This window comes from Oryctolagus cuniculus, chromosome 1 (assembly GCF_051225735.1).
Source record: "Oryctolagus cuniculus isolate XC-2025 breed Fujian yellow rabbit chromosome 1, ASM5122573v1, whole genome shotgun sequence".
Taxonomy (NCBI): domain Eukaryota; kingdom Metazoa; phylum Chordata; class Mammalia; order Lagomorpha; family Leporidae; genus Oryctolagus; species Oryctolagus cuniculus.
The window spans coordinates 212,970,920-212,998,265 of NC_142867.1; the positions used below are offsets into that span (position 1 = coordinate 212,970,920).

Consider the following 27,346-nt stretch of genomic DNA (forward strand, 5'->3'; position numbering starts at 1 on the left):
GCAGGCATCCCATATGGGCGCTGGTTCAAGTCCCGGCTGCTCCACTTCCGATCCAGCTCTCTGCTATGGCCTGGGAAAGCAGTAGAAGATGGCCCAAGGTCTTGGGCCCCTGCACCTGCGTGGGATAACTGGAGGAGGCTCCTGGCTCCTGGCTTTGGATTGGCGCAGCTCTGGCCATTGCAGCCATCTGGGGAGTGAATCAGCAGATGGAAGACCTCTCTCTCTTTCTCTCTGCCTCTCCTTTTCTCTGTGTAACTCTGCCTTTCAAATAAATAAATAAATCTTTTAAAAAATGATTTAATTGAGTCTATCAGGTTCCTTGCTAGGAAGGGTAGAGCTGGGGGACATTCAGTACCATGCCAGTGCCATCTCCTAATGAGGAACCTGAGAGGCAGGAATCAGTAGAAAATAAAAAAGTCCCCACACTAGCTGAACTGTCTAAGACAGGGATCAGGACGTGCTCCAACTTCAACCTCATGTGTTGATGCTCCACTGAGAGGATCACCTACTCTTTCTAATGCATCCAACAGGTCACTAAGCACATCCACAGGAAGCTGAATCACTACACAGGACATATAATTATTCTGAACTGCATGTCTTCTACCTGGAGGATCTACCTGAGATCCCCACAAGGTCAAGTGCTCTCCGCATGACAGGAATCCACTGAGCACTGAGAGGTGCAGGGAACTATTATTATCATCTCAAGTCAAACTTGTAAAACCTGAAGACGGTCAGTGCAGTACACCAACATCAACATCCAAGATTGGTTATTGTATTACAGTGACGCAAGGTGACCACCTTGGAGGCGATGGGGTGAACAGTACACAGCATCTCCCTGGACACATCTGTGTGACTCCCTGGCCCTCTATGATTATTTCAAAGTTTTAAAGCAAAAAACCTTTCTACAATTACCTGATCTGGAGCTACTCAAGCTGTGTGTGCCTTCAGGACAGCAACAGAAGTGCTGTTACAACTCAAAACCGGTATGGACGGGCTCTGGGTTTATTCCTACTATGCAATAGTGACCACCAAAGGAAGGAGTGCTCTGAAAGTTAAGGCTGGGACTGAGCCCTGGACGGCAATACCTAGAAGAAAGACTCTCAGCCCTTGAAAGGTGCTACCTACCTGCCTGGGACCCAGGTGGCTCCTTCCTAGAGTCTAACAGCTTGCCCATGTTGCTTCTCTCCTCCTCCCATTCTCATTTCAAAAATGTCTTATGTCCAAAGAGCCAGAGGCAGAAGACCTCACTTCCTACTTTGTAGGTGCCTCACCCCCACTTTCCTCATCCCATGCCACTATACTTGCAGTATTTACCGCACCCCCATTGTGGCCTGCTTTCCCCATTTGTTCACTGATCCATCTGGTGCTTCCTCCTCAGAGAAACGCACTCGCTCCTGGTATTTTCAACCCCTCCCCCTCCATTGCACCAGCTCGCTCTTTCTTTCTTTCTTTCTTTCTTTCTTTCTTTCTTTCTTTCTTTCTTTCTTTCTTTCTTTCTTTCTTTCTTTCTTTCTTTCTCTCTCTCTCTCTCTCTCTCTCTCTCTCTCTCTCTCTCTCTCTTTCTCTTTCTCTTTCTCTTTCTTTCTTCTTTTTTTTTTTTTAACAGGCAGAGTGGATAGTGAGAGAGAGAGACAGAGAGAAAGGTCTTCCTTTTGCCATTCGTTCACCCTCCCATGGCCACCATGGCTGGCGCGCTGCGGCCAGCGCACCGCGCTGATCCGAAGGCAGGAGCCAGGTGCTTCTCCTGGTATCCCATGCGGGTGCAGTGCCCAAGCACTTGGGTCATCCTCCACTACACTCTCGGGCCACAGCAGAGAGCTGGCCTGGAAGAGGGGCAACCAGGAAAGAATCCAACGCCCCAACCAGGACTAGAACCTGGTGTGCCGGCGCCGCTAGGTGGAAGATTAGCCTATTGAGCCGCGGCGCCAGCCAACCAGCTCTTTCTCTCCAACATGTAAATGAGGTTCCTCTACCTTAACACACCCCCACAACTATAGTTCCCTCCAACCCCCGTTAGGCTCTCCCAGGCCAACGGAGCAAAGAACAACCTTACTCACTTTCTCCACCACTTCAGTTCCCTAGATCCTCTCTTCACACTGTGGTCTTTGGCTTCTGATCCACCACTTAACATGCACTGTTCTTACAGTGGCTACATCCAATGTCACCTGTATTTTTTGTGTAGCAATTTGACATTGTTGACCACTACCACAATCTCAGAGTTTTCCCTGCCCTTGGCTGTTCTCTTATAGTCCACTCTCATTCTGCTTTGCCAGGTGATCATTTTCTGTTCATGCCTAAAGTCTGAAGGTGACCCTGAGGACGCAGACCCAGGCACCCTCTCTGTGAACTTTCTTTATCCTGATGCTGCCTAGTTCCAACCTAGAACTCTCACCCTATTCCTAGACTTACAAACCATCTGCCAATAGAAACATCAATCCAGATTTCTCTACTGGACTGCCTACCTACATAGCCAATGACCTACTAGATGCCTCCACTTACACTTCCAATAGACACTTCAAACTCAACAGGTAAAAATTAGTGAAGGGTCAGTGTTGCAGCCTAGTGGGTTATACCATTGCATCCCATATGGGTGTCAGTTCGAGTCCTGGCTGCTCTAATTTTGATTCAGCTCCCTGCTAATGCATTTGGAAAAGCAGCAGAAGGTGGCCCAAGTACATGGGCCCCTGTTACCCACATGGCAGATAAAGAAGAAGCTCCTGGCTCATGGCTTTAGCTTAGCCCAGTCCCAGCTATTGCAGCCATCTGGGGAGTGAACCAGTGGATGAAAGATCTTTCTCTTTCACTGTAACTCTGACATTCAAATAAATAAATCTTAAAAAAAAAAAAAAAAAAAACCTGCTATTGTAGCCCCATCCCAGCAGTTATAGGCATCTGTAAGTGAACCAGTGGATGAGAGATATCTATTGTTCTCTAACTGCCTTTCAAATGAATAAATAACACAATATGGGAATATGCCAAGATTTATAGAATAGAAACTTGAGAGGCCCATGTTATACTGGAAAGCTCCCTACAGTCGGTCAGAAGCACCAGTTCTAAGTGCTGCCACTGCCACTGTGGGAACATTATCTCAAATTCCTTAACCTTTGACCCGGAATCTTCATTTCTGAAATAAGGATAATCTCTTTGATCTACACTTAACAGTAACTGGAACAGCAACAATGTAGGTAAAAGTGGCGCTATGGCGCAGCAGGTTAACACCCTAGCCGGAAGTGCCAGTATCTCATACAGATGCCTGTTCGAGACCCAGCTGCTCCACTTCTGATCCAGCTCTCTGCTATGGCCTGGGAAAGCAGTAGAAGATGGCCCAAGTCCTTGGGCCTCGGCATCCACGTGGGAGACCCAGAAGAAGCTCCTGGCCCCTGGCTTCAGATCAGTGCAGCTCCAACAGTTGCAATCAATTGGGGAGTGAACCAGTGATGGAAGACCTCTCTCTCTCTCTCTCTCTCTATGCCTCTCCTCTCTCAGTGTAACTCTTTCAAATAAATATAAACCTTAAAAAAAAGTGACTGTAAATTATAAACATGCTGTAAACTGTAAATCTCAACTCAAATATAAGGTAAATTATTCCTAAAATCTTTTTTATTTATTTATTTATTTATTTTTGACAGGCAGAGTGGACAGTGAAAGAGAGAGACAGAGAGAAAGGTCTTCCTTTGCCGTTGGTTCACCCTCCAATGGCCGCCGCGGCCAGCATGCTGCAGCCGGCACACCGCGCTGATCCGATGGCAGGAGCCAGGTACTTCTCCTGGTCTCCCATGGGGTGCAGGGCCCAAGCACTTGGGCATCCTCCACTGCCTTCCTGGGCCACAGCAGAGAGCTGGCCTGGAAGAGGAGCAACCAGGACAGAATCCGGCGCCCCGACTGGGACTAGAACCCGGTGTGCCGGCGCCGCTAGGTGGAGGATTAGCCTAGTGAGCTGCAGCACCGGCCTATTCCTAAAATCTTTTTTTTTTTTTTTGACAGGCAGAGTGGACAGTGAGAGAGAGAGACAGAGAGAGAAAGGTCTTCCTTTGCCGCTGGTTCACCCTCCAATGGCCGCCGCTGCAGCCGGCGCACCGCGCTGATCCTGGCAGGAGCCAGGAGCCAGGTGCTTTTCCTGGTCTCCCATGGGGTGCAGGGCCCAAGCACCTGGGCCATCCTCCACTGCACTCCCTGGCCATAGCAGAGAGCTGGCCTGGAAGAGGGGCAACCGGGACAGAATCCGGCACCCCAACCGGGACTAGAACCCGGTGTGCCGGCGCCGCAAGGTGGAGGATTAGCCTATTGAGCCACGGCGCCGGCTTATTCCTAAAATCTTAAGCACTTCATCATACCCTCCTCAGTATTATTATTTTGTGGTATCTACAAAAGTGACAGCATTTATCAAAGCTTGGCAAACCCCATCTTTTATTTGCCAAAGGGGATACTACAATGAAGATCATTTCTTGCAGGGACTAAAACTAGGTCATCCCAGTTGTTCAAAATAAAATTCTTACTTTGCCCATTCAGGGTGATTTGCTAGGGTTTCATTAATCAAATTACTTGTGACTTCAATCATGTGCACGCTCTCTTGATGTACCTGTATTACAAATAAAGAGAGAAAAGAATCTGAATAAAAGGTAAGCTCAATCTAACATTAATTTTTGTACTGTATTATTAGCCAATGCTTTTAGAGCAAAGTAACTATACATCCCAGTTTGAATTAATGTAGAAACAAGCTCTGAAACATTGCTATATTTAATGTCCACAGTATGATACACACTATGGGAGATAGGAAGTATGATAGCTCCTTGCCTTTAAGGAACTCAATAATTCATTTATAAAAAAAAAGGATGTGTTCAAATACCTAACACATACAAATATATTTCATCTGCATATAAATGAATGTAAGCACACCGTGTATGTGGGTGGTTGAGTATCCATAGAAGCCATACCAACACTGCATGAGCTGACTGAATTATAATGCAATGGGACATGCACAAGCAAATAAGCAACTGAGGAAGCTTTCTGAGTGAAAGTAGCCACCTGAAATGCACCTCCGTATTTACCCTGCCCAATGACCAACAAAATAAACATGGGGGATAAAAAAGGAACACCTTAACTGAAAAACAAATTTTTTTTAATTCATGACAATTAAGGTAAGAAATACAATGTGATACCATTTGGAATGCAGCAGTGAGGCAGAGAAACAAAACATTCTGGAACACAAGGAGGCAGCATAACTGCTCCTCCTCCTCAACTGACCCTAACACCCAGAAGACATTGATGGTCTGCCTACTTCTTGAGACTCACATGTAATGTGCAAATCCAGGGCAAAGAAGCCATATCCACATCCTTTCCTGGCTGAAGAGTGATGGGATCACAGTGCAGAGAAATGGCCAAACCAGGGAAAGGGGTCAGCAGTCACTCATCCCTACCCTGTGGCTCTCCTCCTCTGCAGTTAAGTCCCACAGTACGCAAGGGATCACAGGAAGCAACACAAAGAGTAAGGATGGAGATGACCTGAACCCAGTGTCAGGAACACTAGGGCAAGTCATGTACCAAAACTCAGAACAGTGTGCAGACATCCTAACAAAGACACAGTCACCTAAGCCATCACCCCTATCCAATGTCATCAGTGCCAGAAAAGTAGGAAGAACACACACACAAAAAGCCAAACCACATCTTGAAGAAGAAACGGACTTCAGGGAGGGAATCAATTCAACTGTGATACCAGAAAGAAGTTGCTGCCTATCTGGTCATTTTCCAACCCCTTCAAATGGTGTTTTTAATAATTTTATACTGTTTTATTCTTATTTTCTCTGGAGAGGAACTACCTGACATCCTTACAATAAGACCCCAGGATAGTGCAGTGCAGCCAAAAGGGATTTGCCAACAAGCTAGATTTGAATTCAAAACAAAGAGACAAATCAATAAATCTTAAAAAGAAAAAAAGAAGAAGAAGAAGAGAGCAATCAAGGATGACCTGAGGTTTCTCATCCGAGCCAGCAGAAGAATTGAGCTGTCATTTACTGAAATGGAGAGAACATGAGAAAATAGATAAGAGGGAGGTCTGGAATTCAGCTTCTGACATGTGATATTTGAGATGTCTGCTAGACACTCAAATGGATTCTTGTACAATGTTTGGGAGAATGCCTTTACTGTCCGAAGAGACTAACTAGACAACCAGTAAGGTTTCCTCAAAAGCTCAGTTTGCATGAATCCTGGACCAGACAGAAAGGTTCAGCAACACTTGTTACCACAGCACAGGGAAGCAAAAGCTTGTACTGGGAGGAAGAAATAAAAAGGGCTTGAGAGATGAACGTAACTGAGATGGGCAGGCAAGACCCTGTGCAAAGGGACAAAGGTGGGAGAACAGAAGGAAAATGAAAGGCCCAGACTAATGAAAGGTTCCTCTAAGAACCAGAAGAGAAGACTGCTGAGTAACAGGTTTAGTAGAACACCACAGAAACAGAGAAAGGCCTCTAAACACGTCCATACAATATATACAACGACTGTAGGAGATTCACAGCCAACGAACAGGTAGGGACTACACAGAGGCTGAACGCCAGTTCTAGGGAACAAGTCGTTAGGAGCAAATGATAAGATAAATTTGAAGATATGCTGAGGCTAAAACTGACTGAAAACAGGAGGGAAGCCACATAACAAAGACCAATGCAATTCTTCAGTAGAGTACTACATAGTAGATTATTAGTAATAAGGCCATGGCAGAGAGCTGGGTTGGAAGTGGAGCAGTCAGGACTCAAACCGGTGCCCATATGGGATGGCAGCACTGCAGGTGGTGGCTTTACCTGTTATGCCATAGAGCCGGCCCCAGGAGGAAAAGTCTTAACCAGGAAAGGAAGAGCCAACAAAATGCAGGGGTAACCATCAGTAAAGACAAAAATTACAAGTAGGAAGGAGAAGGCCAGTAGGGTTAGGGAGAAAAAACAAAGAGACTGCTCAGTACAATTAAACAGGCAAGCCCAAATCACAGAAAAATATTAATGCATGGTTAACCTGAATTGTTACACACTCACTGTATTAAAAGTTAACACGGAAGAACAGTTACTGACAGATCTCTAGGACTATAAGAAAAATTTTTATCATCATGATTATGAAAATCCCTTGAAAACAGCACATTGAGGTTGGTGCTATGGCACAGAGGGTAAAGCTGCTGCCTCAGTGTTAGAATCCTTTATGGGTGCCGGTTTGAGTCCAGGCTACTCCACTTCTGATACCGCTCTCTGCTATGGCAGGGAAGGCAGTGGAAGATGGCCCAAGTCCTTGGGCCCCTGTATCATGTGGGAGACCCAGAAGAAGCTCCTGGCTCCTGGCTTCAGACCTGCCCAGCTCTGACCTTTGCAGCCATTTGGGGGAGTGAACCAGCAGATGGAAGATACCTCTCTTTCTCTCTCTCTCTATCTCTCTCTCTTTCTCTCTATGCCTCTACCTTTCTGTAACTCTGCTTTTCAAATAATAATCAATATTATAAAAAAAAACTTTAAAAAAGAAAACAGCACACAAAGTCTAGGATGTGAAGTTCAGATAAAATCCAGATGAAAATACACTATAAAAGTCATAAAAATGAATGTCACTATGAAATATACTATGAAAGTAAAATTTTAGCTGCGTTTTGGGGAATGATTTTCTCTGATGAGATAAATGGGGGAGAAAGGACCTGTAAGGTGAGAGGACATGGAAAGTAAGAAATAAAGATCACCTGGTACATCAGCAGAAAGACATCACCTGTTCTATGAGCTAAAAGACCGATGAGACAAGAGGAAGGAGCTAACCAAGAAACTTGATCTAGTGAACATGGTACTAACTAGGTTAGGAGTCACAAGCTCAGATCATAATTCTTTTATGGGGGGTGGAGGTGGTGGAAGCCACCTGTTCTTCGGCATCTCATTTTTTTGTCTGCATTAATCCTTGAGGAATTTGATAAAGTCAAAATCAAAATATATATAAAGGAGGTTTAAAAAGAAAATATATAAGGCAAATTCAGGGCAAAATGAGTAACATAGAAATCATAAACAGTTTAGCTATTATATATAAGTCAAGTAACATTTCCAATGCTACTTCTGCAGGCTTCTTATCTATACTAAAACTCTATAACTTTATAAACAGCAGTAGAAATTGTACTCTACCTTTGCAGTCAGGAGTAGGGCTAGAAGAAGGGTTCCTATCACTAACAGAAATATGATGAAAATGCTAATAATTTTATCTAACATCTTCTCCAACCAGATGATCATCTGCATAGAAATAAAAAAGAGAATTATTTATCTTTAAAGTACAATTTAACAAAAACATCTATTTATTCAAATATCAGGAAGACAAAGGATATTCAGCATTGCAAAGCAAACTATGACATAATGATTAAAGCAATTAAAGCTGCAAGCAACTTTAGAGAATTGACAGGATTAATTAATGTAGTTAAATGAAGCTTATTTTTATTATATCTAAAAAGAAGCAGCCCATTTGAACAAAACCTGTGTTTGAATCCTCACACTGTGGTGTATCTACATTTCAAATTATAATTTATAGATTGCAAATATCCTAATGACAATCCATTAGCTGAACTAAAATCTCAATAAGTTGTATAGTCAATTAGCAAACAGAGGTGACTTTAAAAGAGAAAGGCCCTTATAATATAGGTATGTCCTGTATTATACAGATGAAATAGGAGCAAATTAAAATGAGAATTACATTCAAAATATTGCTTCCTTTTTATTTCATTGGGGTTTCAAAACAGTCATAATAAAAATGTAATGTTAGGCAATGATAAACAGTAAACTCAGGATAATAGACATCTCAGGGGAGAAGGGTTTGGGAGGCAAATGCAATTGGGGAGGGAAGAAAGGAGGGGTACAAAAGGAACTTCAATCACATAGACAGTTTTATCAAGCTTGGGATGGAGGGCAAGGTAGGCAAACAGGTTAAAATATTTTTATAAAGTATGTTAAAATGAAATGCTTCTGAAATCTGATATTTCACTTGAAGTTTCTATTCATCTGAAAACAGAAGTTTTATGACATAATTAAGTGAATGTAAATTAAAAATGATCAATGTTGTGGTTGTTCCTTAATCAATAAGTAAATCATACAATCCCTAAATGCTGCATTCCATCTTGACTGCTGCTTCCTTCATCTTACATGATCACGAAAAATCCTACATTCTAAACAACTGTGCTTTTCAGAACACATAATTCTGATATTCTTAAATGCCTGCCCTGTAAAGCATTTAACATTTCAAGACTACATTTAATCAGATTAATAACTGCTGGAAAACCATGCTGTACCCCTCAACCTCACGAGCTCCTGCACTGCTAAACAAATTATGAATATAAACCTGAATTATGCTTTCCAGTCAATTAAACATCCAAGAGCGGCCGGCGCTGCGGCTCAATAGGCTAATCCTCCACCTAGCGGCACCGGCACACCGGGTTCTAGTCCCGGTCGGGGTGCCGGATTCTGTCCCGGTTGCCCCTCTTCCAGGCCAGCTCTCTGCTGTGGCCAGGGAGTGCAGTGGAGGATGGCCCAAGTGCTTGGGCCCTGCACCCCATGGGAGACCAGGAGAAGTACCTGGCTCCTGCCTTCGGATCAGCGCAGTGCGCCGGCCAAAGCGCGCCAGCTGTGGCGGCCATTGGAGGGTGAACCAACGGCAAAAAAGGAAGACCTTTCTCTCTCTCTCTCTCTCTCTCACTGTCCACTCTGCCTATCCAAAAAAAAAAAAAAAAAAAAAAATCCAAGAGCAAGGAATGTTGGTTTAAAAACCCACACTATGACGGAGCAAATCAAGCCTCAAGCCACTGCCTGTGATGCCAGTATCCCATGGCAAGAGCATGGATATGAATCCTGGCTGTGTTGCTTCAGATCTGCGCATATGAAGGTGGCAGAATATGGTCCAGGGCTGTCACCCATGTGGGATACCCAAATGGAGTTCCTGGCTCTGGCCTGACTCCCACCTTGGCTGTTGCGAACACATGGGGAATGAACAAGTAGATTTAAGATCTCTCTGTGTTCCTCTCTGCCTCTCTGACTTTCAAATAAATAAATCTGTTTTGTAGGGGAAAAAAATTTTATTTCTAAAACATTTCTTTTCCACTCAGTGCTTATAGGCTTGTGACCCCCTTATCTTTTTTTCATGAAAGACACAGTCACTAAGAGATCAATGCTATAGAGAACACAAAGATAAAAAGTTAAACTTTCATCTTGACAATTACAGCTTCAAACAAGAGTTAATTTTCAGGGCATGCTACCAAAGCATTAAAGACAATGGCAGAGATTAAAAAAAAAGGAAGAACAGGCTTCTAAGATATGGAAGGTCAGATTCTGCTGTATTTTGAAGGTAAGTTCTCAAATCAACGAAACTTAAGTTTCACAATCAGAAGCCAACTTGAGAGTGTTTCCTGAGGAAAGCAGTAGTGTGCTGCATCTTCAAAACCTGACAAACAGCACGCTGCCGTAAGCACGCAGTTAATGTGTCTCAATAATGAAGCATAAAGAATTTCAGAATTAAGACCAGATTTGTATCCCCAATTTACAATACACAAAAATAACAGGAGCCCAGCTATTTCTGCAGAGGAGTCATAGCCTGGGGGCCAGGGCTGTGGTATAGTGGGTTGGCCATCCCATACAAGCATTGGTTCCTGGCTGCTCCACTTCTGATCCAGCTCCCTGCTGGTGCACCCAGCAAAGCAGAGGAAGATGGCCCAAGCCCTTGGGCCCCTGCACTCACGTGGGTGACTTAGATGAAGTTCCTGGCTTCCACCTTGCCCAGCCCTGGCCATTGCAGTTGTTTGGGGGAGTTGAGACAGCAGATGGAAAATCTCTCGCTCACTCTCCCTCCATCCCTCCCTCCCTCTCTCTCTCTGTAACTCTTTCAAATAAAATAAATCTTTCAAAAAAAAAAGTCATAGACTGAAACATATTTTAAAATGCAAATGATGTTCTACTTAGGAAGAATGGCTATTTAACTTTATGTCTGAGTATTTTTAACATAAAAAGTATAAACTATTCACATATTCTGTCATAGCATTACAATTGATTTTAACTTTATTTTATTTTAAGCTATGGTGGAATATTCCTATTACAGGCATTTACATAAGGGTTGGGAAAAAAGTCACACTAACAGTCACCTAAATAAAAATTTATATCCAGGGCCAACGCTGTGGCATAATAGGTTAAGCCTACACTTGCGGCACCAGCATCCCATATGGGTGCAGATTCGAATCCCAGCTGCTCCACTTCCAATCAAGGTCCCCGCTAATGGCCTGGGAAAGCAGTGGAAGATGGCCCAAGTGCTTAGTTTCCTGTACCCACATGGGAGACCCGGAAGAAGCTCCTGGCTTCTAGCTTCAGACTGGCCCAGTTCCAGCTGTTGCAGCCATTTGGGGGGTGAACAGTGGATGGAAGACCTCTCTGTCTCTAACTGTGCCTCTCAAATAAATAAATCTTTTTAAAAATTTACATCCAAGGGATATCCATCTAACAGATTTTTCAAATGAAATCATTTAAGATACTCAATAATAAGCTAAAAGATTTTTTTTCATTCACACTGTGGGCAGCTAAAATAAGCTACAAAGAAAGTGAGCTAAGGAACAGTAAAGGAGACAGAAAAAGAGTGGGAAAGTCAGAGACAGACATGTTAAAGAATAAAAGGGGGATAGAAAAAGTCAAAAGAAAAAACACTGCTGGTAGAGGGAGTTGGTGCATAAATCAAGGACCAATAGATGGGGCTAGTGCTGTGACGTAGTGGGTAAAGCTGCCATCTGCAGTGCTGGCATCCCATGTGGGTGCCAGTTCGAGTCCCAGCAGCCCCACTTCTGATCCAGCTCTCTGCTATGGCCTGGGAAAGCAGTAGAAGATGGCCCAAGTCCTTGGGCCCCTGCACTCGTGTGGGAGACCTGGAAGAAGCTCCTGGCTCCTGGCTTCGGATCGGTGCAGTTCCAGCTGCTGTGGCCATCTAGGGAGTGAACCAGCAGATAGAAGACCTCTCTGTGTCTCTGCCTCTGCCTCTCCGTAACTCTCGCCTTTCAAAACAATAAATAAATCTTAAAAAAAAAAAAAAAAAAAAGCACCAATAGAGATGAGAAGACAAAGCCTAGAAAACTTAGATGCAGGAATAGAAGAACGACCCCTGAAAGAGTAAATAAAACACCTCACAGAGAAATAGAAACATGCTCTCTAAAGAGCATGCAGGAGAGAAAAAGAGACATGGGCAGAGGAGGCAATGGTGAAAGGGAAAAGAGAGATTTCCTGCCCCAGAGATGCCATCCCAGGAGGCTGACCCGGTCAGATGCCCAGCTTTGTGCAAAGGAAACCAGACCACCTCTACCTGCCTAGTTACCACCTCCTTATTCACAGCAAGTGCGGGGGGCCTAGTAATGTTGCTACTCTTTGCATGCATTGAGAAGTAATTTGGATTTTTTAAAGTTTACTTTTTAAAGTGAAAGGGGAATCATTTTAAAATGACATGCTCAATACATTTTTTAAATTTAGAGCTGTCGAGAATTTTATAGTTACACCTTGACTTATTTATCAAGCTATTAAGAAAGTATCATTATACTATCGAGTTTATCTCCTATTATTTTGAGCACATAGGTTATTGGGTTTTTTTAAAACCAAATTCTAATTGAGTCTTAGTGCAGATAATCAATATTAAAAAGTAAACAATTAAGCTCTGAGGAAACAGAGGTTACATTTTGATTAACCATAAGAAGTGTGATCTCACCCTCTCTTCTGTTTCCTAATTCATCACATTAAAACTTTTTTACATCCCCAACTTACCCAACACCTCCATTTTCTGACCTTGGATGTAAGGTAATACAACAGTTCTCAACTTATTTATGTGCTTCCCTAGAACACTGAAGCTCAGAATTTCAAGCAGTTACTTCAGCTCCGAAGCAATGCTTTATCTGTGCTATGCAGATCACCAAAGAAAATAAAGAACTTACTTTATCTCTTAGGAATCTTTCAAAACAAACTCAACCACTCAGCTATAAATCAGGCTAGTACACTAGGTAATCTAAGTCACTAAGTGCACCGAAGGACAGCAAACAGAATCTAATCACTTTATAGCTCTCCTTTTCTCCCATCTCTCGAGGACAATCTCCCATCAGTAGCCTATATACAAATTATGGAAATACACAAAACCACCTACTTCGATTAAAATTGTGAAATGTGACTTATGTTTTTGCACACCATCTGCCATGGATTGAATGTACTTCCTCACAGAATTTTAACAAGGAAAGGAGGTATGGACAAACATGCAATGGGGGTGGCAGGAGAGCTTACACATCACTTGTTTTCAGTCATCACGTTTTCAAGTTTAAAACTTTAGGCATTGCCAAAAATCACCTCTTCCCACCATTTCATTAGAAAAAAATTTCTACTCTCTAGATTCAAAAGTCTCATTTTTATTTCTTTTCAAGAAATATATCTTGTTTAAGGCCTGCTTTAATATTTCCACTGAAGACATTTAGAGTGTTATGTTTAAACACAATGCGTATAAATGATGCCATCTCTTGCTACTTGCCCTATGGATTCACTGAAATAAATGTAAGTACTACTGTGTGTGGGCTCTTTGTCAAAGGCACAATATTCCTAATATATCTGGGGTAGCCTATATTAAAATTATGCAAATTTATCACAATTCCATGCCAATCATGTGAAGCATTTGCCACAGACACAACCTCATACATTGAGTAAAACACAAAACCAGATGTCACAGCCATGACCACAACCTGCTTCAAGTTCAAAGTAAAATTCTGTAATGTCAGTTAAGTAAAATAAGAATTAAAAAATGTAACATTACCAGACAATGGAACCCATAAGTATTACACAATTTCTTTTTTTGAAAAAAAATTTCATGTGTAATTTATAGAAAAAGTAGCAATAAAGAGTCTCTTTCCTGTATAGCAACTATTGCCCAACACTTTCACACATCAAAGGAGACCAGAGTAACAAGCTGAACCACATTACAGAGCTAACAAGGAATGGAAATCACTTACAATGGACAAAAAGACTACAAGACAGTCTTCTTACAAACACCTGGAGAAGGGGATACCACCCAGATCCTTAAGTAGCCTTTGTTGAATTTTCAGCAAATTATACTTTGATAGAATTAATACTTCACGACCTTCCATAGCTTATGATTAGAACTTTGAAAGCAAAACTTTAGTTTGACAAATGGATAGAAACAGAGTGAGAAGGGAGTCTGGGTGGAGGGGAAGGGGGTGGTTAGGAGGGTGAAGATATCACAGAATTAGACAGTAAAAAACAACATCCGTGTGTCCATTTACCTTCTTATTTAGCCAGTGCCAGAGCTTGAGGGTAGGGGGTAAAGCGAGGAAGAGAAGATAAGAACAGTGGAATATCATTAGAGAATGCAATAACAGTATGGAAAGAAGAAAGTCACTGAGAGCATGAGAAGGGAATCGTCCAAAGGAAAAACGAGGGGAAGAAACAGCAGTGCATTAACAAAGTCTTCAAATCAAGAGAAGGTAACATGTATTTAAGACAGATACAACCAAAAGGATGACAGTCAAGCTTTACTGGTAACTAAACAATTAACAATAAGAAATTTAACCCGAATGCATGAAGGCTCAGTCCCTGTGCCTTTGCACTGTGCCATCCACCTGTTTTCCTGGCCGTGCCCACCTGGGAAATTCCTACTTGTTTTTCAAAATATGCTCTGGCATCACTTCCTCTGCAAACCCTTCCCCATCCCTTAATAGAGGGTCACTTTGTCCATGTCCTGTCCATACCTTCCCTACACAAATTACATCAACAGTTAACACACAGAGCTTACTGTATGCAAGGCACCGATTTAGGGAGTTACATATATCAATCATCTAACCCTCACAATCATTCTATGAAGTAGGTGCATCTTATCAATAGGGAAAATGAAGCACAAAAAGGTTAAACTTGCCCAAGATCCATGGCTCCTAAGTAGCAAAACTGGGGCTAGAAACCAGAGTATGGATTCAGAGCCCAAGCTCTTTAACTACTGTGCCTCTGTGTGTAACCACTGCCTCTGGACCTTCAAGAATTGTTGGTTCTTTCCACCAAACAGAGCTTCTAGATCTGGTTTTTCATCATTCATCAGTTTTCACCAACACATGAGGATTACTCCAAAAACATTCACCGAATTAAGTCTTTACCTGGTTATACAATTTTAGGTAAGTCACTTAACATCCCTGGCTTTCGGTTTGGTCCTAATGAAATGAAGGAGTAGAACTAGATATTCCATAAGCCCCTTCTCTCTCATTTTTGACAGGAAAAAACACAGTACTTACTTAAATCAAAGCCATTCTAAACTTTTATAAATCATAATTCTAAACTTTCAAATTCTTTAATCATAGAAGTAGAAATTGAATGTGTTACCAACAGTGACAATACAAACACTGGAATGGAATGCAATGGAATATTTCCAACTATGAAACACAAAAACTGCAAATAGCCCAAACTCTTAAAAATACAATACCTTGCTATCAACTTTTAGCAGGAATTTTCCAAGTCCAATAATTGGCCATGGTGCCAGGGCTTCCTGTCGCTCCTTCAAGAAGCACTCGACAACCCTCCACCACACGTGGCAGCGTTTTTCCAGAAAGTCCACAACTCCAAAGTGAATGACAAGCTTCTTGAGTACCCAGACTATAAAGCAGATAAAAAACACACAAATGTAAACAAAATACAGATTATAAAGTTATGAGAAGCTTCCTTAACTGCACATGGCCTTTCTAAATCAGTAAAGCCAGTATTAAAATAAAGATCAATATTATAAAAAACGGGGAGTGGGGGAGTCCAAGGGATTCTTTTTATTTTTTATTTTTATTTTTATTTTTTTTTGGACAGGCAGAGCTAGACAGTGAGAGAGAGAGAGAGACAGAGAGAAAGGTCTTCCTTCCGTTGGTTCACCCCCAAAATGGCCACTACGGCCAGCGCTGCGCTGATCCGAAGCCAGGAGCCAGGTGCTTCTTCCTGGTCTCCCATGCGGGTGCAGGGCCCATGCATTTGGGCCATCCTCCGCTGCCTTCCTGGGCTACAGCAGAGAGCTGGCCTGGAAGAGGAGCAACCGGGACAGAATCCGGCACCCCAACCGGGAGTAGAACCTGGGGTGCTGGCGCCACAGGCGGAGGATTAGCCAAGTGAGCCGCGGCACCGACCAAGGGATTCTAAACAGATGGAACTGGGCCAAATAACTCTTCCCTCAATCCCCACCTGCTCACGTATTATCTTCGTTGTGAATTCTGAATCCCTGAGGGTGCATGGATTATTTTACAGTCCACAGAAACATAAGACACTCTTATCATGAAGTTTTCAGTGACTACAGTCTTGGACCTTCACATCTTCCCCCTTCCTGGGAAAAGAGCCCCAAGCTCTGACATTTCTTATCTCACTGGCTATTGCAGCTACACTTGCCAAATTTTGTTCTTTTCCTTAGATTTAGTGACCAGGTAAATATAGGGCATTCCATACGCATCAAGATTTTATACCACTGCAGGATAATTTCACTGTTCCTGTTTCCCCACTTGATGCTGTCTGTATTTGTGAGAAATGCCAGGAGTTGGTAGAGAAGCCTGCTGAGTATAAGCAGGGCTACTGGAAAGTGGGCTCTGCGGCTGTGCACTGTGCAAGTCTAGTGAGGGCCACTCAGGACCACAACAGGCATGTCTCTCCCCAGAGCTGGGCAGTGCAGCAGCACTCCAAGCAGGTCCTCAGCTTCCTGTTCAAAGCCAATTAAGAAGGTGGTGGGGGCAAAATGAAGCATTGCTGATCCACGAGGCTTTAAGTCTGGACAGTGGAAAATTCACCCAACTACTATAATTTCTCTAACCCCAAGGAAGGTGTCCTTAGCCTTGGCCTTATAATCCAAGGTTCACAATTCACTATTCTGAACCAAGAGTTCAGCGTTATACATCAGTTCTGCAATTCTGACATTAGCGTTTTTAAATTCCTAGGAAAAGCTCCAACGGTTTCTAGACTAAGCTCTGGATAATTACAGGCTGTAGAAAACCCTGTTCACAACCAGCTCTCCCAAGGCCATGTCCGATTCCTATGATGACCAGAGGGGCTAACATATGACTATGAGAAATGTAACACAATTTTAGGAAAAGGGGATCCCAACAGCACTTCACATGTGATTTGCTAACATAATGCAATCATCCAGAAAAATTGAAAATGTGTGGAACAATCTAGAAGAACAAGTTAAACTATGCTTCAAAGGATTTCTATAACAGAATGCTTGGTCATAATAGATACTTTATAACTTAATTACAACAGTATCTCCTTCTAGCTGCATGACAGCTGTTCTGTTGAGAAAGATGTTGGTACAGATTTCAAGGACAAGCACTATACAAGTCTCTGGTCATGAAAAATGTTTAAAATAATAGCTAACTAACTGACTACCCAATTTAATGAGAATAATACATGATAAAATGAATAATCTAGAAAGTAAATGGAAGGGCTGGCACCGTGGCACACTAGGTTAATCCTCCACCTGCAACGCCGGCATCCCATATGGGCACCAGTTCTAGTCCCGGCTGCTCCTCTTCCAATCCCGCTCTCTGCTACGGCCTGGGAAAGCAGTAGAGAATGACCCAAGTTCTTGGTCCCCTGTACCTGTGTGGGAGACCGGGAAGAAGCACCTGGCTCATGGCTTTGGATCAGCGCAGCTCTGGCCATTGTGGCCATTTGGGGAGTGAATCAATGGAAAGAAGACCTTTCTCTCTGTCTCTCCCTCTCACTGTATGTAACTCTACCTCTCTAATAAATAAATAAAACCTTTATAAAAAAAAGTAAAATGGAACAATAAAGTTTGGGTGACTTCTGGACTACACAGGCGGTCCAAAATTCAGACTGTTTCAACTAATATCGAAAAACTTGACAGAAAACAAAGACTCACAAAATTTGGGGGGTACCTGAGTGGCAGAATCCACGGCAACCACTGAGGACTTAATATTTAGCATAATATGATTACAATAAATAATCAGGAAAGTATCAAATAAAAGATGCTTTTAGATTGAACCTAAGGCAGAGAAAACTCTTCCTTATCCTTTTCAGTCTTAGAAAACAGCTTTGTGAGAATCAACAAGAAAAGTAGGCCTTAAATTGCCACAGTGTTAGGGAAAGAGACCTGGTTCAGTGATTTACGGAAAACCATACAACTGCGTCTTGATATAATACACATATAATTCAACTTTTCTGCCAAACTAAACAAAACTTTACATATATACACAAGTGCTTCTGAAAGTGTACATTTCCTTTGAATTAAAAATGCAAAGTCAAATATGCTTGTCTAACAGCAGCTCTCAAAATTCCTTAATAAACCTCAAGAACCAAGATTGTTGTGAATCTTCTCCACACAATCACAGTTGGCTGAACAGTCAACTCTCAACTAATCCCAAATACCACACAAGACTATCTTCTTATAGGCTAAACAAATACATTTTCTTTTCTCTCTTTTTTTTAGGTTTATTTATTTATTTGAAAGTTAGAGTTACACAGAGAGAGGAGAGGCAGAGAGAGAGAGAGAGGTCTTCCATCCACTGCTTCACTCCCCAGTTGGCTGCAACAGCTGGAGCTGCACTGATTCGAAGCCAGGAGCCTCCTCAAGGCCCAAGGACTTGGGCCATCTTCCACTGCTTTCCCAGGCTATAGCAGAGTTAGATCAGAAGTGGAGCAGCCAGGACTCGAACCTGCACCCATATGGGATGCCGGCGCTGCAGGCGGCAGCTTTACCTGCTACGCCACAGCGCCAGCCCCAACAAAACTTGAAAGTGAACTATTAAAGATGTACTAAGGGCGGGGCTGGGCGCCGTGGCTCACTTGGCTAATCCTCCGCCTGAGGCGCCAGCATCCCATATGGGCACCAGGTTCTAGTCCCGGCTGCTCCTCTTCCAGTCCAGCTCTCTGCTGTGGCCCAGGAAGGCAGTGGAGGATGGCCCAAGCGCTTGGGCGCCTGTACCCGCTGGAAGACCAGGAAGAAGCACCTGGCTCCTGGCTTCGGATTGGCATAGTGTCAGCCGTGGCGGCCATTTGGGGGGTGAACCAACGGAAGGAAGACCTTTCTCTCTGTCTCTCTCAAAGATGTTTCAAGGGGCCAGCGCTGTGGCTCAGTAGGATAATCCTATGCCTGAGGCACCAGCATCCCACATGGGTGTTGGTTCTAGCCCTGGCAGCTTCTTTTCCAATCCAGCTCTCTGCTATGGACTGGGAAAGCAGTAGAAGATGGCCCAAGTCCTTGGGCCCCTATACCTGCTTGGGAAACTTAGAAGAAGCTCCTGGCTTCTGGCTTTTGGCTTCGGATTGGCCTAGCTCCAGCTGTTGCATACATTTGGGAAGTGAACCAGTAAAAGGAAGACCTTTCTCTTTCTCTGCCACTCTCTGTCTGTAACTCTACCTCTCGAATAAATAAATAAAATCTTAAAAAAAAAAAAAAAAGATGTTATCAAAGGAATAATTCTCCCAAATAATGTTAATTCATTATTTAAAGTCAAACATAAGATTGTTTTATTTTAAAATACAGTAAAATTATCTGAAATATTAAAATGCAACACTAAAAGACTTCAAAGACAAGACGAGATCATAATTAAGCAGATAATGACCTGCAACAGGCACTGGTAGCAACTGCACAATCCACAGGTTCAGCCAGATCTGGACAACAATGATGGCCCACACGAGACACACAAAGTAGATGTCACTCGTTTTCTTCTTTCTAAGGAACGTTCCCATTTCAGGCCTTGGTCTGCCCAGGGTTGGGGAAGGAGAGGAAGCGGAGGACAACGTTGGAGGAGGCTCTCCACTGTCCATGGTTTCTATGGTGAGAAAGAAAAAAATCCACACACCAAGTTACTTTAGGAACAGCACACAAAGCAGTTCACAGGCCACCCTGTTCTAAGCCTCCAAATTGTACTCTGAGTCCAGCACACAAGGACCTGGTGTGTTTGCATAAGCAATGGAAAGTCCTGGGGAAGTGCAATCTGACAATGCTTAACTCCAGGGAGTTGGGGGATAGAGTTAGGAAACAGATTTTACTTTTTACACTTTCTACTATTCAGCATATACATATTTAAATAAAGGAAAATACATGCCACGCAGCTGAGAATTATAATTACCCCACAAAAAGTATCCAAACCATAGAAAGCAACAAATACTAACATATACTACAATGATTGCATTTAAAAATTCTTCCTTTTAAAATATATTAGATAAAACGTTAAATTACGTTAGATGTGTCATATTTCTGACACAGTACAATATAACTTTTCAGTGTCATTTCACCTAAAAAGTGACCAAATGCTCTTACAGGAACCTAACACTTTCAAATATGTATTTCTGCTTGAATGAGATGTAAAACAATGACAGACTGCTAGAATGAGGAACTCTCAAAAAAGGAAACCCTACCAAGACTATTTCTAGCAATACAACAATATGTTACATTTTACTATTAGGTTCTACATTTCTGTTTCTTAGTTTTAACAAGATATTATCATAAATCAGATGTCAAGTAACTCTTAAATATTATTTGATATACATCATGATGACAGAAACTAAGACCCTAAAACTTGCATTTTACCTATTAAAAGAAGTTAAATACAAAAGTATATCATGGGGGCTGGCATTGTGGCATAGCAGGGTAAGCCACCGCATGCAAAGCTAGCATCCCATGTGGGCACCGGTTTGATTCCTGGCTGCTCTACTTCCAATCCAGCTCTCTGCTAACGCACCAGGGAAAGCAGCAGAGGATGGCCCAAGTGATTGGGCTCCTACACTTAAGATCCAAGAAGTTTTTCTGGGAGACCTGGAAGAAGCTCCTGGCTTCATCCTGGACCAACCCCAGCCATTGCAGCCATTTGGGGATTGAACCAGCAGATGGAAGACTTCTCTCCCTCTCTCTCTCTAAGTCTGCCTTTCAAATAAATAAAAATAAATAAATCTTAAAAAAAAGTATATCATGCTAAAGAAAGTCAGTAAAAAGAAATGAATATCCATAGTCCCAGCCTCCGATTTGACTCTCACACAGCTCCACACAGCTGTCCTTTGTCATTTTCTCCCTGCAGTTGAATGTCAGCTCAAGAGAGCTAAGACCTACACTGCCCTGTTCTCCTTCCACTGAACCCCTAGCACACAGAACAGTACCTGTCACACAGCAGGCACTCAATAAATACTTATTGAATGAATAATGTCATGTTATTTCCCTTTTTATTTACTTTTCCTTTTTAGTCGAAAGAAAAAAATACAGAAAGATCTTCCATCTGCTAGTTTATTCCCCAAATGCCCACAATGGCAGGTTTGGGACAGTCTGAAACCAGGAGCCCAGAACTTATTCCGAGTCTCCCTTGTGGGTGGAAGGGACTCAAGTACTAGAGTCATCACCCACGTGCTGGCTCCAAGTACATGTTAATAAGAAGCTGGATGAGAAGTGGATTAATTGGGATTTGAACCCAGGTATTCTCGATAAGGGATGTGGGCATCCCCAGAGGTAATTTAACTACTGCACCAACCCCCCTACACACTTTTCCCTTTTATCTTTTTAGTAGCCATATAGCAGCCCACTGACTGCAGCATCAAAGCTTCCTAAGTGTTTATTTTAATACTAAATGTTAGCTGTTGAGTGAATTTTTACTGCTCTGATAACTTGCACCATGGTAAGTCAGTTCACCTCACTAGGACTAACATTCTACCCTGAGGTTAAAGGCTAAAGCCCAGCCTATTACAGCATGCTTTTGTTTGACTTTGCTATCTGTGTTATCTTTCTAATTTGGAAACCTCAAGTCCATGGGTATGGCAGATATTGGGAAGAATAAGATCATAACCAAAATTTTGGAAGCATGATTCAATGTGCAAGAAAAGTACGTGTTCCTTATGACTCCAAATGCCTACCTCTTGGTTGATCCCTTCCCTCAAGATGTTTCTAAAGTCAGTTCTTCAAGAAGGGCTCACTGTAAATATTCCCTAATCCCAAACACCTCTGGCATTAGTGGAGCTCTCAGCTCACAGCAATGCCCGTTTACATTCCTGAACTCTGTGACTGTAAAGCTCCTATAAGCCACATCTGGATCTGGCTCAGGACTGCAACTCCAGAAGCCAGGCCACATAGAACAGAACCCAGAGGGATCTGTTTCAGAAGAAAGAGCCAGTGTTAACAGCAGAAGGCAGGCAAATACAGCTTTTAGCAGAAATGGAAGACAAAGAATGCCAGAGAAATGACTAGAAGAAGGAAAAGCCTTCCTTCTGGCCCCAAAAAAGTGAGTTAGAGAAACAGAACAAAAGGAAAAGCACCATGAGGCAATGGAACAGAATGCAGGAGAAGTGTTAGTTATAGACAATAAGGAACCAAAATGAGGAAAGCATAAGTGTAAAAGGTATATGGGGCACGAAAAAAAGGAAATAAAATGAAAGTGAAAAGAGGGGGAGAAGGATTTGGTGCAGCAGGTAAAGCACTGAGTGGCATGCCCACACCCCTATCAGCGTGCCTGGCTTGTGTTGGCTCCGCTTGATATCCAGCCTCCTGCTAATGTGCACCCTGGGAAGGCAGCAGATGATGGCTTAAATACGTGCTTCCCTGTCACCCACATGGGAAACTCAGATGGAGTTCTGGCTCCTGGTTTCTGCCTGGCCCAGCCCTGGCTATTGAGGATATTTGAGGAGTGAAACAGTGAATGGAAGGTCTATCTGTCTCTCAAATAAAATAAAAATAAATTTTTGAAAATTTAAAATTAAAAAACATGAAAAAGAATAGCATAAGAAACCCAAGAAAGCAAATAATTAAACATAAGGGTGCAGGCATTCAGTACAGCACTTAAAAAGCTCCCTGGGATACCTGCATCCTGTAACAGAGTGCCTGGGTTTCAGTTTTGACTCCGTTTTGGATTTCAGCTTCTTGCTAATGAGCACCCTGGGGTACAGCAGGTGATAACTCAATAACTTGAGTCCTTGACACCTGTATGGGAGACCTGGATGGAGTTCCCAGTTCCCAGCTTTGGCCTGGCCCAGTCCTGGTTGTTGTGTTGTGGGCATTTGGGGAGTGAACCAGTGGATGAGAGATATACATCTCTCTCCTCCCCAACAAGTAAAAAACAAAAATAATTTCTTAAAAATTATGAAAAAAAGTGATGCATAAGAACAAAAGGGGAGGGTGGAGCTTTGCTGCAGCAGGTAAAGCCACCACCTGCATCCCATATGGGCACTGGTTCTAGTCCCAGCTGCTCCACTTCTGATCCAGCTCTCTGCTATGGCCTAGGAAAGCAGTGGAAGATGGTCCAAGTCCTTGGGTCCCTGCACCCACATTGGAGCCCCACAAGAAGCTCCTGGCTCCTGGCTCCTGGCTCCTGGCTTCGGATTAGCACAGCTCCAGCCATTGCAGACATTTGGAAAGTGAACCAACCAACTCTCTCTCTCTCTTTCTCTCTCTCTCTCTCTCTCTCTGCCTCTCTGTAAATCTGCTTTTCAAATAAGTAAATAAATCTTTTAAAAAAAAAAAAAAGATGAGAGGAGAAAAGGTGTAAAAGTAGGAATCAGAGGGAAAAAAATGATAAACCAGCAAGAGTGAGCAGCATTTTGTGTTGCTAGTGTCCTTAACTCTACTTATATTTCATTTTCCAGAACAACTCTGAAAGTCCTCTTGACATGGGTCACCTGCAGGCTGAGTGGAGGGCTGGTCTTCACTGCTTGACTCATATCCTGTGATAGAGATGGCCAAGTTTGCTAGAGTAGAAGCCGCCATGGAGATGACTTGCCCTGGTAACTCTGCCCCTGTAAAAGAAGTTTTGACAGTTTTTAAGAAAATGATCAAAACAGGAAATGAATGTTGCAAACTGCAAACTTAAACATAGTCTTACCTTTCCAACAGCAATAAAACAAAATGGGTATTACTCAGCCCATTAGAACAGTGGTTCTTTACCAAGGGAGAATGACCAAGAATCAACTGAAAAATTATGAAAATTACAAGTCCTTGCATTCTTCCTCATTTGGCTCTGGCAGACATTTACTACACAGTCTGGGGGACTGGTGTTGTGGGGCGGCAGATTAAGCTGCTGCCTGTGACACGTGCGCCCCCTAACAGACTGCTGGTTCGAGTCCCGGCTGCAAATCTGGCTGTTGCAACCATTTGAGAAATGAACCAAGATATGAAAATCGATCTCTGTCATTGTGTCTTTCAATCTTTCAAATAAATCTTTTGGGCTGGTGCTGTGGTGTAGCAGTTAAGCTGCTGCCTACAGTGCCAGCATCCCATTCGGGTGCCAGTTCAAGTCTCGACTGCTCCATTTCCGATCCAGCTCTGTGCTAATGCTCCTGGGAAAGCAGCAAAAGATGGCCCAAGTGCTTTGGCCCTGCACCCACATGGGAGACCCAGAAGAAGCTCCTGGCTCCCAGCTTATGATCAGCCCATCTCTGGCCATTGCGGTCATTTAGGCAGTGACCCAGCAGATGGAGGATCTCTCTCTCTCTGACTCTCTGTCTCTGTAACTCTGCCTCTCAAATAAATAAATAAATAAATCTTTAAAAATAAATATTTTTTAAAAAATATACAAGTTTGGAATGCTATATTAATCATTTTTAACTTTACAAGTTGATTTTCCTGCATACTTCTATTAAGAAATACTGGGACACCAGGAAGGTAGCACTCTGGTTGGACTGTCTGCCTCAATCTTTTTATTACTAGGTCCTAGTATAGTATGGGACTGTCTGCACTGGGTGCTCTCAGTAACATTCCACAAAGGAAAATGCAAATGTGTATTGATGCAAAACCATATAGATTTATAAAGCATTTAATTCAGCACAGGCAAAATCTACCACTTGGAAATATAAAAGGACATCATGACCTTGCTTCATGTTGTATATTCCCATTTTAAGCTCCTAAGCTTAATCATTTGCATTGGATTTAAATAAAACATTTATTGATAAACAACATCCGTCTGGAATGGCCAGCATTTAACCTAAAGCAGACAACACCAAGTCCTAGCATGTTGCGTCCTCAAGACTGGAAAGCTAAAACTGTATTTCTTGGACTCTCTTACAGCTATCGTCCCGTGTGTTATGCAGTCTACCACACATGTACACCTGAGTAAGATCTGGAAGACTGAAGAGGCACCCCAGAACTTGGAAGCCCCCAGCTCTCATGTCAAACACAGTCATGGAGGCATACAGTGTGACTGCAGCAGGCCTTCAGAGGTTCTGATGTAGGATCTCAAACTTGTAGGCAGGTGGCAGCAGCTGTGGTCTCTGCCCAGTCCTTTGGTGTCACTGTGCATTCTTCATGGTGGCATCTGTATTGGATGCAAGCTTACCTGTTTGGCCTTGCCGAAGACTCCACTTGCAAAAATTCTACATGCTAATCAATATCTCTATGTAAATTAGTTACAGTGGATTCAATTGGTCACAACGAAGAACACTGGCCATTCCTAGTCACCAAATCATATACCAATGCTCATACAGCTAGGATTTCACTTTTGGTAGGCAGGTTAATATGCAACGCAACAGTGAAAAGAATCATAACTCTTCAGTAGCCCGGTGAATTTCTACTCCAAATTAATTCCACATTCCCAAAATATCCAAGAATGGCCATATCTCAGGGAAGTGTGGGCCACAGCCCGAGATAGTTCTTCAGCAGATTCAGCCACACCGTGCCTTATCCTTCCTCTATCAAATGCCTGTGTGACCTGAATGTTCACCTTCAGGGATTCTGAAAGAAATTCAAACTCATGGTCCAGGGAGAAAACGTAACTATGAATATCTGTAGTGTATATGGCCTGTGTATCTAAGGTGCTTCTGAGATGCCAAGAGAGCAAGGGCTAACAGAAAAACAGGTCCTCCATGTCTCACATGTATTCTGAGTTGGGATAAAGACACAGATCCTGCCCCCATGGAGTCTAGCAACAGGGACAGCATGTATTAAAGAACCACACAAATAAACATATACCAACCATAATGACTGTCATGAAGGAAACACCCTGGGCATTCTGTGAGCTCATAGCAGAAGAAATCTGACTTAGCCTGGACAATCAGGAAAGTCCTCTCTTAAAAAGTGAGCATGGGCCGGCGCCGCGGCTCAATAGGCTAATCCTCCACCTGCGGCACCAGCACATCGGGTTCTAGTCCCGGTCGGGGCACCGGATTTTTTCCCGGTTGCCCCTCTTCCAGGCCAGCTCTCTGCTGTGGCCCGGGAGTGCAGTGGAGGATGGCCCAAGTGCTTGGGCCCTGCACCCCATGGGAGACCAGGAGAAGCACCTGGCTCCTGGCTTTAGATCAGCGCAGCGCGCCAGCCGCAGTGGCCATTGGTGGGTGAACCAACGGCAAAGGAAGACCTTTCTCTCTGTCTCTCTCTCTCTCTCTCTGTCCATTCTGTCAAAAATAAAAAATAAAAATAAAAAAAAAAGAAGTGAGCATGGAATTGACATATTACATATGAGAAGCAATCAACCAAAGGCATGTAAAGAATAATCTTCTTGGCATGAGAAAGTGAGGAGGCTAGAAGAAGAACCTAGCTTGTTAAAGATAGGGAAAGGAGGTTAGCGTGTCTAGAACTCAGGCAGCTAGGAAGACACTGGCACTGAATACAGGGCTGGACAGGTCAGCCCAATGATGCAGGTCACAGACAAACACAGTGAGGACTTCAGCCTTTATCCTAAGAGGAGTGGAAAGCACTGGTGTTTCAAACAGGGATCCAACTACATGAGCCATCATATGCTGCCCCTCAGAATGCACATTAGCAGGAAGCTGGAATTGAGTGCAGAGCAGGCACTTGAACCCAGGCATTCAGACATTCCAGTATGGGAGGCAGGCGCCCCAAGCAGCAATTTTGTTTCAACAAATGCCCACCATGCCTTGATGGTTTTAAGTAACTCCAAAACAGGATCTTTTTTTTTTTTTTTTGACAGGCAGAGTGGAGAGTGAGAGAGAGAGACAGAGAGAGAAAGGTCTTCCTTTTTGCCGTTGGTTCACCCACCAATGGCCACTGCGGCTGGCGCGCTGCGACCGGGGCACTGCACTGATCCGAAGGCAGGAGCCAGGTGCTTCTCCTGGTCTCCCATGCTGGTACAGGGCCCAAGGACTTGGGCCATCCTCCACTGCACTCCTGGGCCACAGCAGAGAGCTGGACTGGAAGAGGAGCAACCAGGACAGAATTCAGCGCCCCAACTGGGACTAGAACCTGGTGTGCCAGCGCCGCAGACGGAGGATTAGCCTATTGAGCCACAGCACCGGCCAACAGGATCCTTTTAATGCTCCGCAAATATGGACTCTGGCTGCACTTTGACAGACTTTCAAACACCCACCCATTAAGCATTCATTCACCAACGGGTGACTATACTACATACCAAGATAAGGAACTAAGGCTTGGTCTTAAGTCCAGTTTAAGA

The 27,346-nt window shown here is 43.2% G+C and overlaps 1 protein-coding gene across 8 annotated transcripts in view; it reads right to left on the bottom strand.

The window, feature by feature from the left end:
• TMEM245 (transmembrane protein 245) overlaps positions 1–27,346 on the bottom strand; it is a 102,722-nt gene that overhangs the window by 50,980 nt on the left and 24,396 nt on the right. For 5 of the 8 annotated variants that reach the window (XR_016224761.1, XM_051843365.3, XM_008255796.5 and 2 more), the window contains 6 exons: positions 23,625–23,741; positions 19,592–19,801; positions 15,469–15,638; positions 14,285–14,308; positions 8,130–8,234; positions 4,497–4,579 (listed from right to left, as the gene is read on the bottom strand). Coding sequence is in view for 6 of the 8 variants with exons in the window: in XM_051843365.3 (XP_051699325.3) it covers positions 4,497–4,579; positions 8,130–8,234; positions 14,285–14,308; positions 15,469–15,638; positions 19,592–19,801; positions 23,625–23,741 (709 nt within the window). In the remaining 2 variants the exon portion in view is untranslated. The remainder of the gene's footprint in view (positions 1–4,496; positions 4,580–8,129; positions 8,235–14,284; positions 14,309–15,468; positions 15,639–19,591; positions 19,802–23,624; positions 23,742–27,346) is intronic. The other 3 variants (XR_016224762.1, XM_051843366.3, XM_051843382.3) reach the window with 1 other exon arrangement.